The sequence below is a fragment of the Tachypleus tridentatus genome, chromosome 1 (genome assembly GCF_004210375.1).
Source record: "Tachypleus tridentatus isolate NWPU-2018 chromosome 1, ASM421037v1, whole genome shotgun sequence".
NCBI lineage: Eukaryota > Metazoa > Arthropoda > Merostomata > Xiphosura > Limulidae > Tachypleus > Tachypleus tridentatus.
Window position 1 is genome coordinate 84,176,662 of NC_134825.1, and position 14,130 is coordinate 84,190,791.

The 14,130-nt window shown below is 34.9% G+C and overlaps 1 protein-coding gene across 1 annotated transcript; it reads left to right on the forward strand.

Annotated features, from left to right (window-relative positions):
- Positions 1-2,104: 2,104 nt before the first annotated feature.
- Positions 2,105-13,883, forward strand: LOC143254151 (homeodomain-only protein-like). Its single transcript, XM_076508953.1, has 2 exons — positions 2,105-2,403; positions 13,481-13,883. The coding sequence occupies exons 1-2, from the start codon at positions 2,233-2,235 to the stop codon at positions 13,556-13,558; spliced, it is 249 nt and encodes an 82-aa protein (XP_076365068.1). The 5' UTR covers positions 2,105-2,232; the 3' UTR covers positions 13,559-13,883.
- Positions 13,884-14,130: the final 247 nt, after the last annotated feature.

Below are 14,130 nucleotides of genomic sequence, written 5' to 3' on the forward strand. Positions count from 1 at the left end.
CCATTGTTCTATTTTAAACTTACATGCATTTGAATGAATAAAAAGTTTCACAAAAGCAAGGTGAAATTTGAGAATTTACTTCACTACATAAAAGCAGTATAAAGTATCTTGTATGCCTGCCTATTACACATTCACATCTGTCATGACTTTTTGGAAATCTGACATATTATTGTAACTTGTTTTTATAGAACTTTCCTCTAAAACTAAAAAAAAAAAAAAAAAACAAACGGACAAATTCAATGATACAGAAGTGTGTGTTTTCTTATAGCAAAGCCACATTTGGCTGTCTGCTGTGTCCAAAGAGGGGAATTGAACCACTGATTTTAGCGTTGTAAATCTGAAGACTTACCGCTGTCCCTGCAAGAGGTCAATGATACAGAATAATTTAATACACAGTTTGGTCGTCAAACTACATTTTCTTCTTTTAGAAATGAATAACTATTTCCAATTTTGAACGGATAGACTAGAAAGAAGGCAGTAAGTCAACAGGGCCCACAGCCAACACTTAAACTACTCTAGTCCGAAGTAAGATTTGGCGATAAATGTTTAGCATACCTGAGACCATAAACTTTGAAGCGTATTTTGGTAGCAACGGTCCGCGAACCGTGGAGCCTCATAATCAGCGTTCAAGCTCACTAAATTTGGCTACTAATTAAACTGAATACTAGATGGCAGTAAAGTCAGAACATTAGTTGTCAACCTTGTCCGAACTCATTAACACGACAGGCCTGTAGATAACTAAACCTAGTTTATGTTTTGCTGAATTGATGTGTCACACGTGGCTAGCTATAGAAGGAGCAAATTATACATAAAATTACTCACTCTTCTGTTTCTCCAAACTTATAAAATTTGTCGGATATTGTTGCAAGTAAAATTATTCAGTTTTATCGTTTACTTTTAAGTATTGTTTAGCTCTTAACAAAAGCAATAGACGATTATTGTTATGTCGAGGGCACTTACGATAAACGATAATATTTCTTTTTTGAATATCTTAATCATTATTATTTCATTTTTATAAATAACCATTGTAAATCGGTATTTCTGCAGGGTTCTCCACGTGGAGAAAATAAATAAAGCTCTAAAATTAAGCAATATCTAAAAATGGACATACGAGTGCGTCGATTGTGGCCTGAAGATAATGCTAAAGCTGGTGAGCACGTCTCTTAAATTATGACGCTAAATGCATGTAATCAGTGTACAGAGTAAACTATTTTTTGAATGCGGATGAATAGCAATATGCTTGCTCTTGATCAATTCATTTCATATAGCTCATTAGAGGGCGCAGTTTCCGGTCAAAAGAACGGTGTCAGACATACGATTTATTTTAAGTACTTACGAGTAAAATTTGTACAGGTATGTCAACAACACATTATATCTACCATATACAGTAATTATCAGTTCATAGGAATATGTATCGGGAATGAAGTGTTACAAGGGTGTATGAAAACCCTTCATTTATGATTCGTTAATATGGAACCCGGAAGAGCTTTAATAACTTTCTGTTTATAAGTATCAAATAACATTGTCTTGAAGAAAGAGAGCATAGCTGTCTTAGAGAGCATAGCATAGAGAAACTATGATTTAAAAGGAATGCTCCTCTTATTTGAATTATAGTTAGGTTAAATAAGCTATGATAAACAAGGAAATTAGCAGAATTTTAAGAAGCATTTTAAATGAAGAGTTTTTTCCTGCCATTTGTACATATTTTTAATATGCATGCAGTACATATGTTTCATCAGGTTCAATACTGTTATTAAAAATGTTGACTGTTGAAATACATATTATAGGATGATTTAAGCATGTTTGATTCAGTAACAAATTAAATCTGGAAAGAACTTACGAATTATTGCATAATGACTAGCTTTTAGGTAGAAAATACATCAGATTAATTTTAAAACGCTAAGAAAAAACCCCTATGTGATGTGAAAAACAGAGTTTAGGTTAAGATTTGATTTTTGTAACCATCCTGTTATCTGAAAATTCTAATTACCAAAAACAATATTTCGATTTTTCACTGATACAGCGTTCTGGCAAACTGCCAAATATTTACAATTACGTCATTAAACGCACTTGTGCTATTGGTGGTAACAAAGATTTAAAGCACGGAAAGTAACATAAACACTGATAGCAAAAAGAACGTGGTCGTAGCTATACATTTTTTACTGACTAGCAGTTGTTCAACAGCATTATCTCGGTCTCTGTGACCATTCTCCCGTTTTAATTGTTTCTAACATGTCTGTCTCGGTGATCCACGCACAGCTAGCTCCCTACTACAAACTCCCTCGTGTTCAGATCCATCAGGAAGAATACTTGGAATCCATATTCCAGAAAAACAAGAACCCTAATTATAGTGATCTGGTCATTTGGTCAGCAGAGGTCGGATTGACAGTGGAGGAGATAAAGGTAAAGTGAAATATATAAAATTAAAATATTTTAATGTAATTTGCAATGATGAAAATAATACGGAATAAAACTTGTTCGTTGTACGGTTAATTATTATAGATATTTAATTATAAAAGAACAGAGATTATATACTAGCCCCCCGCTAATACAGCGGTAAGTCTCCGGACTTACAACACTAAAATAAGGGGTTCGTTTCCCCTCGGTGGGCTCAGCAGATAGCCCGATGTGGCTTTGCTATAAGAAAACACACACACACATTATATACTAAATTAAAATATAGCTTGTTCATTGTGTGATTAGTCACTATTGATATTTAAATGTGTATTTGATAAGCAAGATCTTTGACAGACGTGTAAGCGACTTATTTTTCTTGAATAAAAACCTATGTATAGAAACAAGTTTAACTGAGATTGACGAAAATATCGTGTATGCACAAAAATATCGATGTTTGTTTTCAAGTTTATGGTTAGCGTATAATAAATTTATCATTAATGGATGAGCTTAATAAGACATTTCATCTCAAACACATAAAAGCTTACAGTTATGAATTAATAAAATTTTAGGATATATCAGGTTATCTCACAAGTAATGTCCGAAAATGTAATACAGAAAGTACATCATCATTTCTGTCTTTGTAGAAGGCTTTAATGACTAAAATATGTAGTAAGATGTGTATAAAAATGTTCAAACAAATAAAAGAAATTAACCCAACTCCACTTTTTTCGGATAATTAATCAAATAAACCCTTATTAAGATGAATATGTCTGATGAGCACATTAGGCATATAATGCTTTACGAGTTTAAGAAAGACAATAGTGCAGCAGAAACTATACGAAACATTCAAGATGATTATGGTGCGGAGTCTCTCAATGAAAGAAAATGTCGAAGGTGGTTTCAGAAGTTTAGATCAGGTGACTAGAGCTTAAGTGATGCGTTACATTCAGGTCGTCCTGTTGAGTTTAATGATGACTTGCTGCTGGCTGCACTTGATGAAGATTGTGCTGTCACAGTTGAACTAGCATAGAAGTATAATTCAACCCATTCAACAGTTCACCGTCATCTCCAACAGCTTGGAAAGGTGTCAAAACTTGGAAAATGGGTCCCCTATGAGTTGACAAAAGCCAATCTTAGAGCAAGAAATGAACATTTGCACTTCTCTGCACTCTCGTAAACGTAACACACCTTTTTTTTGGACAGGTCAGTGATTGGAGATGAAAAATGGATATTTAATAGAGATGTTAAGCGTCGCAGATAGTGGCTCAGTGCAGGTAAACTGGCTAAAGCACAGCATAAAATAGACCTCCACTCCAGGGAAGTCTTGTTAAGCGTTTGGTGGGATACACTTTCATTTGCTGCCACTCAATATGACGATTACATCAGACTTCTATTATCAACAGTTAGAGCGCTTGAATGTTGCGCTGAAAGAAAATATGGCTGCTTTGGCCAATCGTAAAGGTGTTGTGTTACACCAGGATAATGCACAACCTCATACAGCAAAAATCACATTTGCAAAGATTAAAGAGCTAGACTGGGAAAAACTTCCACATCCTGCTTATTCTCCAGATCTTGCCCTATCTGAGTATCATCTATTCCGACTCGGATTACGAGTCGAGTGCCTTAACCACCTGGCCATGCCGGTCCAACATCAATATTTATATTACTGCTTTTATTTTAGCAATCGTTAACTAATTTTTCTGGTTCGAAAGTTAAAATGCCTTTATTTTTCACACAGCTTCCTTCAGTCGGTCTTCAGTGTGATTGTTAAAAATGAAACGTGCCAGAATAAGTTCAAAAATGAGTTAAAATGCAATATAAACAAGATATCAGAGAAAAAAAGTAAAAATTCCAAACATATGTAAGATTTATTATTTAAATAAAAATACGCTTTTAAAGACAGAACTCAGTTTAGAGTTCGAAATGACGTTCATACAACCAAATATGTATACGAAAATAGCTATAAATAAAAGTGATATACTCGAAACATCAGTTAAATTCTTATATATATATATATATATATATATATATTTAGTTGTTTGTGTAACTGTTAATCTACATTATTAAGTATGTTAATTCATCAATATAAATTGGTAGTTAAAGGATGTACAAAATGAATTGGACGTGTTTCATATAGATTCACTGTATATGTTGAGAAAAATATATATGTAAAAACGACTCGTTTGGGTTGAGAAAGTTGTTTTTTACATAGAGGAGCGAACAACGTTTCGACCTTCTTCAGCCATCGTCAGGTTCACGTGTAATGTTAATAGTGGTGTAAGGTATGTTAGTTCAGACATAATGGTAACAGATAAGTACAAATACGCAAAGAAAAACACAAAACCTTACACTTCTCGTGTACCTGACGATGACCGAGGAAAGTCGAAACGTTGTTCGCTCTTATTCGTAAAAAAAATCAAACAACAAATTTTCTCAACCCGAACGAGCCGTTTTTACATATATATTTTTCTCTACAAGTGGGTTTTCTCGTCATCACTGTATATGTTGACTGATGTTATGTTTAACATTGTGAACTAAAATACGGACCACATCACTGAATTGAAAACTATAACAGTGGACTTAACTTTGAATAAACAACCTAATTTCATTCCTTTAGTTATAAAATACATCCATCTTCCACACAATTACAAAAAACGTGTGCATGTTTGTGATATCAATATAAATACCATCTTGCATGCATTCAAGTTCTTTATAATACTTTTATGTTAGTGTTATTTTACTTTTTTTTTTACAAGTAGAAACATGTAATATCTTATTCTTAGAAACGTTTTCGAATGTTCTTTAAGACAAAACAGGAAAGCGCGTTCACACAAAAATATTCCACAGATTTATTGTGCATTTTGTAGGAGGACCGGCTTGGCCAGGTGGTTAAGACATTCGATGTTGTAATCCGAGGGTGGCGGGTTTGAATCTGTGCCACACCAAGCATGTTTGCCCTTTCAGCCGTGGGGGCGTTATAATGTATTATCTATCAATCCCACTATTCGTTGGTAAAAGAGTAGCCCTAGAGTTGGCGGTAGATGGTGATAACTAGCTGCCTTTCCTCTAGTCTTACACTCCTAAATTAAGGACGGCTAGCGCAGATAGCCCTTGTGTAACTTTGCACGAAATTCAAAAACAAACAAACAAGATGGTCTTCTTCTCACTGGGATTTCATTTGTTCGCCTAATCACATGCTAGAGAAATAGGCAAAAATTTGTGAAATAGTTTACAACGTTTATATTGACTAGTTATAGTTATTATTTACCATATCTTCACTGAATTTAAACACGTATTCACATCTAGGTTTTGACAAAAATCGTAAGTACAAAAATATAGCACTCAATCAACATTGGTACGAAAATGTTTCGTTTGTGGCGTAATTTAATTATTCGAAGTGATAGCAGGACCCTAATATTTATGTATTAAGTTTAGAATGTGGATATTTTGAAACGATTAGGATAATGTAAGCACCAAAGACTCTACATACGTCCCCTGTCATATGTTGTTTTTTTACTACATTCGATAAGATATTTATCACATGTGGTGATCCCGATATGTATAAACCGGTTTATGCATCCTGTTTCAAGTTTTTATGAACCTGTGTTAATGCTCGATATTTGCTCCTGCACTTTCTCTCTCTCTCTCTCACACACACAAACACACACACAAGTTAAATAATTGCAAGCCTTAAATAAATCTTAGTTTATAACAAATATTATTACTTGAGCCATTCTATATAATTTTATGAAAATATTTTCTTTATAAGTAGGTTTTTAGTGATTTCGCAGATAACTTTCATATTTGGTTCAGTCTGTATTAATGAGATAGCAGCATGAAGTGAATGACGCTACAACTCTCATCTTTGGTCTTCTTCTGGATCTCCAAAACCAAAACTAGAACTCCAGTCAGTTATTGATTTTTTTTCTCTTTACCAAATCTTCTACTTTTCACAAGATCACTTTCTTAGAATTAGATTTAATTGGTCTTCCTTAACTGAAATTAGGTTGTTCATCCAAAATAACGGCTCGCTATAAATGGAAGGTTCTTAAATTAATTCGAAAGTTAGGGTCATGCAGATAGAAAACAAAGCAAAAAAAAAAAAGATCACGTGAGTCATTAAACTGGTTAATTTTCAGTTTGTTTATATTATGTTTTGTTTCCTGATTACTGCCCTAATTTTATTGGCACTAAACCAAAATAGGCTCAAATTGCTACTTTTCTTTAACCTATGAAATAATCAATCCAAGTCGAACTTCGCTCCCATTACAACAGTTTGCTACCGCCGCCTATGCATTTTTTCCCTTGTAAATTTAGGTGGTGCTGCATACATTGGGTTGACAAAATAGAAAAAAATAATAACCGTGATGATTTTTGTTGTTTTAGCAATAAGCTACACAGCAGGAGTCTACATTCTGACACTCATTACACAACCTCTTTCAAACATGTGATTAGCTTCCGGTCAGTTACCTCTCTCTCTCTCTTTGTGAACCTGACGATGACCGAAGAAGGTCGAAACGTTGTTCACTCCTCTACGTAAAAAAAAAAAAAAATTCTCAACCCAAACGAGCCGTTTTTACATATAATTGTATAGTGTTTAATATATGTAGTACTGTCTAACTGATCTCAATGTAGCAAATATTTTAGCAACAGTGTCATTAAGGTTCTTATATGGTACATCTACAACTTACACGTTCTCTATATACCATCTAAGTCTGAACCTTAGTCCATTAAGTAAAGGCTAAAATTTAGTCGATTGGTACCAATCGGGTTGTCAATCTTGCACAGTTACCCGCCAGGAATTCTAGTACTGTGTCCGGTGTTGAAGCCCCATCATGACAGTCAACTAAGACATCTTTGCCATCTACTGTTTCAACTTTCCAGCGATAATTCCCGGGAGATTATGGATCAGGTTAGACATTTAAACTCTTTCTCTATATTGCTGGTTCGTAGCTTGGTCTCAGTGCAGGCTTCCGCAGGGCGCCTGCGCATGGCAGGAGCTGACGCAGATCACTATGACCATTCTTTGCACTGAATAGTTGATACTGTAATTCATTCACTGTGTGTACAATTATCTTAGTTGCATAGAACTTACAGATGGATGATTCCAGTATCTTAGCAAAGACAATTACACCATTCATTCAATTTATAGTTCGATGAATGTGCGTTGAAGCTATATTTTTTGCATCAGCATTTTAAGTGAGTTGGTCTTTCCACAACCAGCAAACGTGCTAACGCTGTTGCAACCAGCGATTTTTTTATGTCACAATAGTTTGTCCTAGCTTGAGTTCCAGATTTTAGACACACTGATGACTCTACATCTGTGATAAAATCAGTGGCTAGCAGAACAACATCATTACCGTCAGAAGTAAGAACAGTGACTTCAAATCCTGCATTTGAAACATGTGCAGAATGCAAAACTAAGCGCATGTCTGTCTTTTCCTGAGATCTTGTACAACAACACAGTCCTCATGCTCTTACATTCTGTAGCTGTCCTCACCAGATATTACATACATAAACTTGGTTCTCAAACGTTGTGTATTTTGCGTGCTTCCATTCGTATACAAAAACGTAAATTAAGATGATATTTTCTAATGTTGCAGAAAACATTTCTCCATTGAACAACTGTTTGCTTTGGTGTAATGTTTTTTAACTGAACTGAACCGACGTTTGTTCTGCGTTTTTCTCTCTCTCAACATCCTTGATCGAGTTCTTATTATCGAAAACAATGTCAAGACTGTGAGGTTTTCTGGAGAGCTTTTGACAAAACAATTGATGTAACATCACCAAAAGACTTATGTTAACCTAAAACTTTGTGTATTATTACCATTTAACCCATAAATGAGTACGTAAGTCTTCCACAGGTGGTATGTTCTTTTGAAGTTATTTTACAAAAGCCAATTGCTGGATTTCCTAAAAAGCCATCAGTGACCAGAGAAGTGACCCTAGAAGATGCTCCATTACCTTTTGCATATAATGTTGACTAATTTGTACCATCATTAACATATTTGTAATGAAGCTGAAGGTTGTTTGTAAAATGACTTCCTTGCCGCTTCCAGACCTTTTTCTTATTAGGATCTGTGAAAGTTTTCAGCTGCACTTTAAGAAGCTGATCATGAACTTTTATGACTGGTGGATGTGTTTCAAGTCTGTAGCTTTGAAAGATTTAAATGCAGAACGTTCTATGAGATTAATATATCCATTTTTGTGATGATGATGAAGTCAGTCCAACTCATGATAGCCAGTTGTATAGTATCAACTTGTCGTGTGAGAAACTAGACTAGATCTTTAAGTGATATATGTGTGGTCCACTTTCATATTATTTAACTTTTGACGACCAACCCTTTTATCGTTATATAGACGTTTCATTCACGTTCAAGTTTCTTCGTTTTTCTTTTACAATTTTGGGCATTTCTTTCTTCAGTGTAGAGGCCCAAACATTTTCGTCTGAACAGCGATTCTAGTTACTCTGTGTAATTCTCATTCTGTATTTGATGTTCAGAATAGTTTTTACAGTATCCAGGCCAATACTGTAAAAACATAGGAGTGGATATTTTCTGAAAGAACATCTTCTTAGACGTAAACAGTTTCATTTCCTTTAATAACTGTGTACACATGACCATGACCAAGACAATTCAACATTTGAATGATTTTTTATGTTCCCTGTTAAACACTTGACTACACATAGTGGCAGAATGTGTTTTGAAGGAACTTATGTCCCAGAACGCACAATATACTAAATTTTGAGAAAATGAGTAAACCAAAATTTTTGTACCATGAGTGGGTTCTTTGGTTTTGGATTTCGACTTAGAAGAGTGAACAAGAATTGTATTACTTCTGTTGGTGTTTTAGGGACACTTTCATTGAGGAAGGAAAGGAGGATAACCACTGCTATGTGTTGTCTTGAGATTTGCCGATCTTAGATGAAGAGCTACTTCTTGTAGCAAGATAGAGATATCTGATGAATGGTTATGGAAGGCTTTTAGCTCTTCCTTTACCTACTGATTTTCTTAGGCAAGAGTTTGTCCACTAAGATGGCCTGGAACAACCAATATTTTTCCTGTCTTACCGGGAAAATATGCAGTGAATCACCAAATGCTGCTTCCAGTTTCTTCCGTGTGTGCTACACTGTTGAATCTGTTATCACTCACTCCACGTGAATGTATATATATATGTTAGAAGGATAGGATTTAATTCTGTCAGTTTCACAACCTTTGTAAATTGTAACAGACCATCATCTGATAGTCTTAAACCGTTAATAATATGAAGCAGCTTCAGCAGTCCTGTGGAGGGCGTCAAGATCAAGTTCATTATCATCTCCACCTGTACCAGATTAATTCACGAGATTATTTGTTTTGTGTACATCCTGTACCAACATTTGTAGTACCAGGCTTCGGTACTATTTCTTTGATACAAGAACGCATTCGTCCTACATCTTCGTGGTAATGTTTCTTGTTGTAGTGCCTGTTTGTAGTTCAACACATTTTGTTGAATGCTATCTTGTTCTTTTAACATATTTCGATGAATTTTCTGTTGGACAGAAGACACAGATTTTATCCATTATCATTGTGCAAGTGAAAAGTGTTATTTGTTGAAATGAACTACATTTGGTTCCCACTGCTTTTGGGTTCTCTGATTCCAGTTTCTCATAGCCTTTCTTGAAGGTGAAACGCTTGCGACATTACAGATGATAAAATATTTGTGGAATTTCTCCATCTTGTAAGCCTTCAGTAACTTTCAAGAGAAGTTGATGCTGTCGTACTCTTGCAGCCCTGAGAAGTACACGCCAGGAGCCTAAATCTTTAGTAGATGTAAGGCCAGTGCAGATCTTCCTCCGAAGTATGAATGAGACAAACATGTGTCACATCCATTGTAAATGGATACGTGAACCAGGTTAAGTATCCAAAAGTATATAAAACGAATATGAAAAAAGCAAACAATAAAAGTATAATGTTAAACATTCTGGAGAAAAAATTAAAGTATATATTCATTTGTTTATATTTTGAAGTTAAGCACAAAGCTACACAATGAGCTATCTGTGATCTTCTCACTACAGGTATCGGATTCAGATTTCTTGCGTTGTAAATTCGCAGACCTACATCTGTACCACTGGGGGGCTATTTATTCATATTAATATTTTTAAATACATTAAGTAACCTTACGTACGTGTATTAGTTCGGAGTAAAGAACATACCTTAACTATTAATATATAGCCTGAAGTGAATAAAGAAAAACCAGCATATATCTGCATGGTGATCTTCAGTCTATGAAATATTTCGGCAAATTTGTATCTCGGGACGGCTGGTATGGGTATTAACACTATTACTAATAAAACAGAGAACAAAGTTTCGACCTTCTTAGGTCTTCTTCAGTTAACAAAGAATTTCGGCAAATTGTTCAAAACGGCTAGTATTACAACTTCGAAACAAAAAGAATGATTAATGGTAGTGTGTATTCACGTATGTTGCATAGTATATGCACTGCTGGTATCAGAACTACACATAATAAAACACGCGCACACACCTTCATATACCTGGCACTTTGACAGATAATCATACTGCATACACAGATGTATGCAAACTGTTTTGAGTTGTATTACAATGTAAATGTATGGGTTTGTGATTAAAATAACCTAACTCTATTCTGATTATTATTAACTGTTTTTTGTTGTAATTTGATAGATATTTTTATCAAAAACAAATTTATCGTTGGGTCGAACAGAATCTGTCGTTTTGTCATTTCATTATTTCAAAACGACAACCATATTTCAGTCAGCAATTAAACACAGAAAACTAGTAATGTGGCATTGCTAATAGAGATCTTTACAAATAGACCTTTCGAATGATACCAATGAACTTTGGACATCCAACGGTTATCGACTGATCTTGGTTCCTGATGGACTACCTGCGAAAGTTATGCACATTCTACCAATACTGGGAATATTTCAGTTATTTTAAAATATTTTACATCATGGGCCTGTAAGTTATATCTTTACATCTGCAGACATGTAACACTTAGAGATATGTTTGAAACACGGTAGTATTGTGCCACAGATTTGTGAAATCAACATATTTGTTGTGCAACGTAAAAATTAAAATGGATAAAACTTAAGGAAACTTGAAATATCTTTGTAAAAGCTTTTTCGGCTTCAGTTAATTTCATTTGTAACAAATCGTTCCTACCTATATTTATTAGGCCAACTACAAGTACCTCTCAACAGGTTTTCAATTGTCTATAGTCTTGCTATTTCGCAGCTACCAGGATCTAACAAACTGAACAATGCTAGTTTTTGTTTCACAACCGACACTCTTTCTCGAACATAAACAAGTTCTTTATCCCAAATGTTGAAGGTTTTTAAAAGTACATTGACCTAACGGTGTATTAGGACAATCGTTAGAATATTACTAGTATTTGTGTTATTAATCAGTGTGATAGGAAGCTTTTAAAACCACCTTACTTTATATGGTTAAAATTGTTGCCCAGTCACTTAAGGGAAAGTACACAAAACTTATCAAATAACTCTCAATAATTTAGCGGAACTGGTAAATTCCAGATTGTCAGTGGATTTCCTGGCCCGGCATGGCCAGGTGGATTAAGGCGTGCGACTCGTAATCCGGGGGTCGCTGGTTCGCATCCCCGTCGCGCCAAACATGCTCGCCCCTTTTAGCCGTGGGGGCGTTATAATGTGACGGTCAATCCCACTATTCGTTGGTAAAAGAGTAGCCCAAGAGTTGGCGGTGGGTGGTGATGACTAGCTGCTTTCCCTCTAGTCTTACACTGCTAAATTAGGGACGGCTAGCGTAGATAGCCTTCGAGTAGCTTTGCGCGAAATTCAAAACAAACACTGGATTTCCCTGACAACTTATAAAAAATGTTATAAATTATTTGTAGTGGTGATATTACTAACTGTTGTATCAATGAATAGCATCGTCGCTCAGTGGTCAGTCTTCCGGACTATGAATCTAAGAATGTATGATTCGCGTCCCTTCGTACTTTGGGACCATGGGTGTGTTATCAGAGTGACGGTTTTGTTTTGAATTAAGCACAAAGCTACACAATGAGTTATCTGTGCTCTACCAACCACGGGTATCGAAATTAGACAATTAGCGTATACAAACCCTGTAGATTTGCACGAATATCCGAAACAGAGAAAAAACTCTTGTCTGAAAGTAGTTATTACTGACATAGTATTGAAATAGTGGCAGTGATCTAAAATGTATGGAAACAAAAATTCTAAAAACACAGTATTTAATACTGTGATTTAATACACAGATGACAGCATTTAATACGTGTGTTTTTACCGTTCTACACAAAATCATTTTTTATACTTAATTTGCAAATATTAAAGAACTCCTTAATAACAATTCACTTTGTATAGATTGTATGAAAAGTGCTGATCCAGATGTCTAGTTTTATGAACGTCAAGATAGATATATGTAAGCATTACTGATATACAAGTTACGGAGTGGCTTCCAAATAAATTCCAGATATCACTCGCTCTCGTAAATACTACCTGGGAACTGAGTATAAAACTGATAAGTAAGTTGTAGTTACATAAGAAAAGAAACATAGGAGATGAGTTATGTTTGTTTATTTGTTTTTGAATTTCGCGCAAAGCAGCTACACGAGGGCTATCTGCGCTAGCCGTCCCTAATTTAGCAGTGTAAAACTAGAGAAAAGGAGTTAGTCATCACCACCCACCACCAACTCATGAGCTACTCTTTTACCAACAAATAGTGGGATAGACGCATCATAACACCACCCACGGCTGAAAGGGCGAGCATGTTTGGTGTAACCGGTATTCGAACCCGTGACCCTCAAATTACGAGTCGGGCGCCTTAACCACTTGGCCTGATGAGTTATGTAATTACATCTGTTTTCTTTACCCAGTCTTCTCCTAAGTTGCTATTATTGCTTTAGCTAACTCTTCAGTACAAGACTACTTTACTTCGTTTAAACCTACAGATATTTATCAAGTTATTTCGTGTCTTATAACTGTATACGTGTAAGGGTGTAGGTTTCTTTTTTCTTTTGCTTTCAGCCAATGCCCATTCCTTACTTTTTGTTTGTTTTTTGTTACCAGATTTGGTTCGAGAACAGATTGGCTTGTTGGAGACAGGAACAGGGACTTCCCGCTAATGGAAAGTTGGTGAATGAATGACGGAGCTTCTGACAAAAAAGAAAAACACCAGATGGCGACTAGGTTACTTTATGTAAAAATTAATTAACAAAAATAGGTTGAGAGTGTATAAGAAAACAGGGTAGCTTTGTGTATGCGTGTATGTATATAGACACTAAAACGAATAATGTACGAAAACACATAAAGGTTTTACTTAATATATTTTTTATGAAATCGTAGAAGCTCATTTGTCAGTATTTTTCACATTCATATTAGTGTAAAAGTCTCAATGTCTTAGTATCATAATTGAAGTAGAATGCTAAGCATTATCGTTTTATGAATGACAAAATAAAATAATTATTTTTGATGACCCAGTGTTTGTCTTCAAATATTAATCAAGTGTTTTTATAATTAACAGTGGACTAACACTACACATTAAAAAATCCACTATGTATTGATTACAATCCTAAAGGAAACGTTTCCTTTCATAGCAAGAAGAAGAAACCGACTTACTTTTATTCCGAAACTAAAAATTATATCTAATATACACGATGAAAACCAGATCAGCATATTAAACAAGTTGTTAGAATAATATTTTTAATTTCTACAAAAAC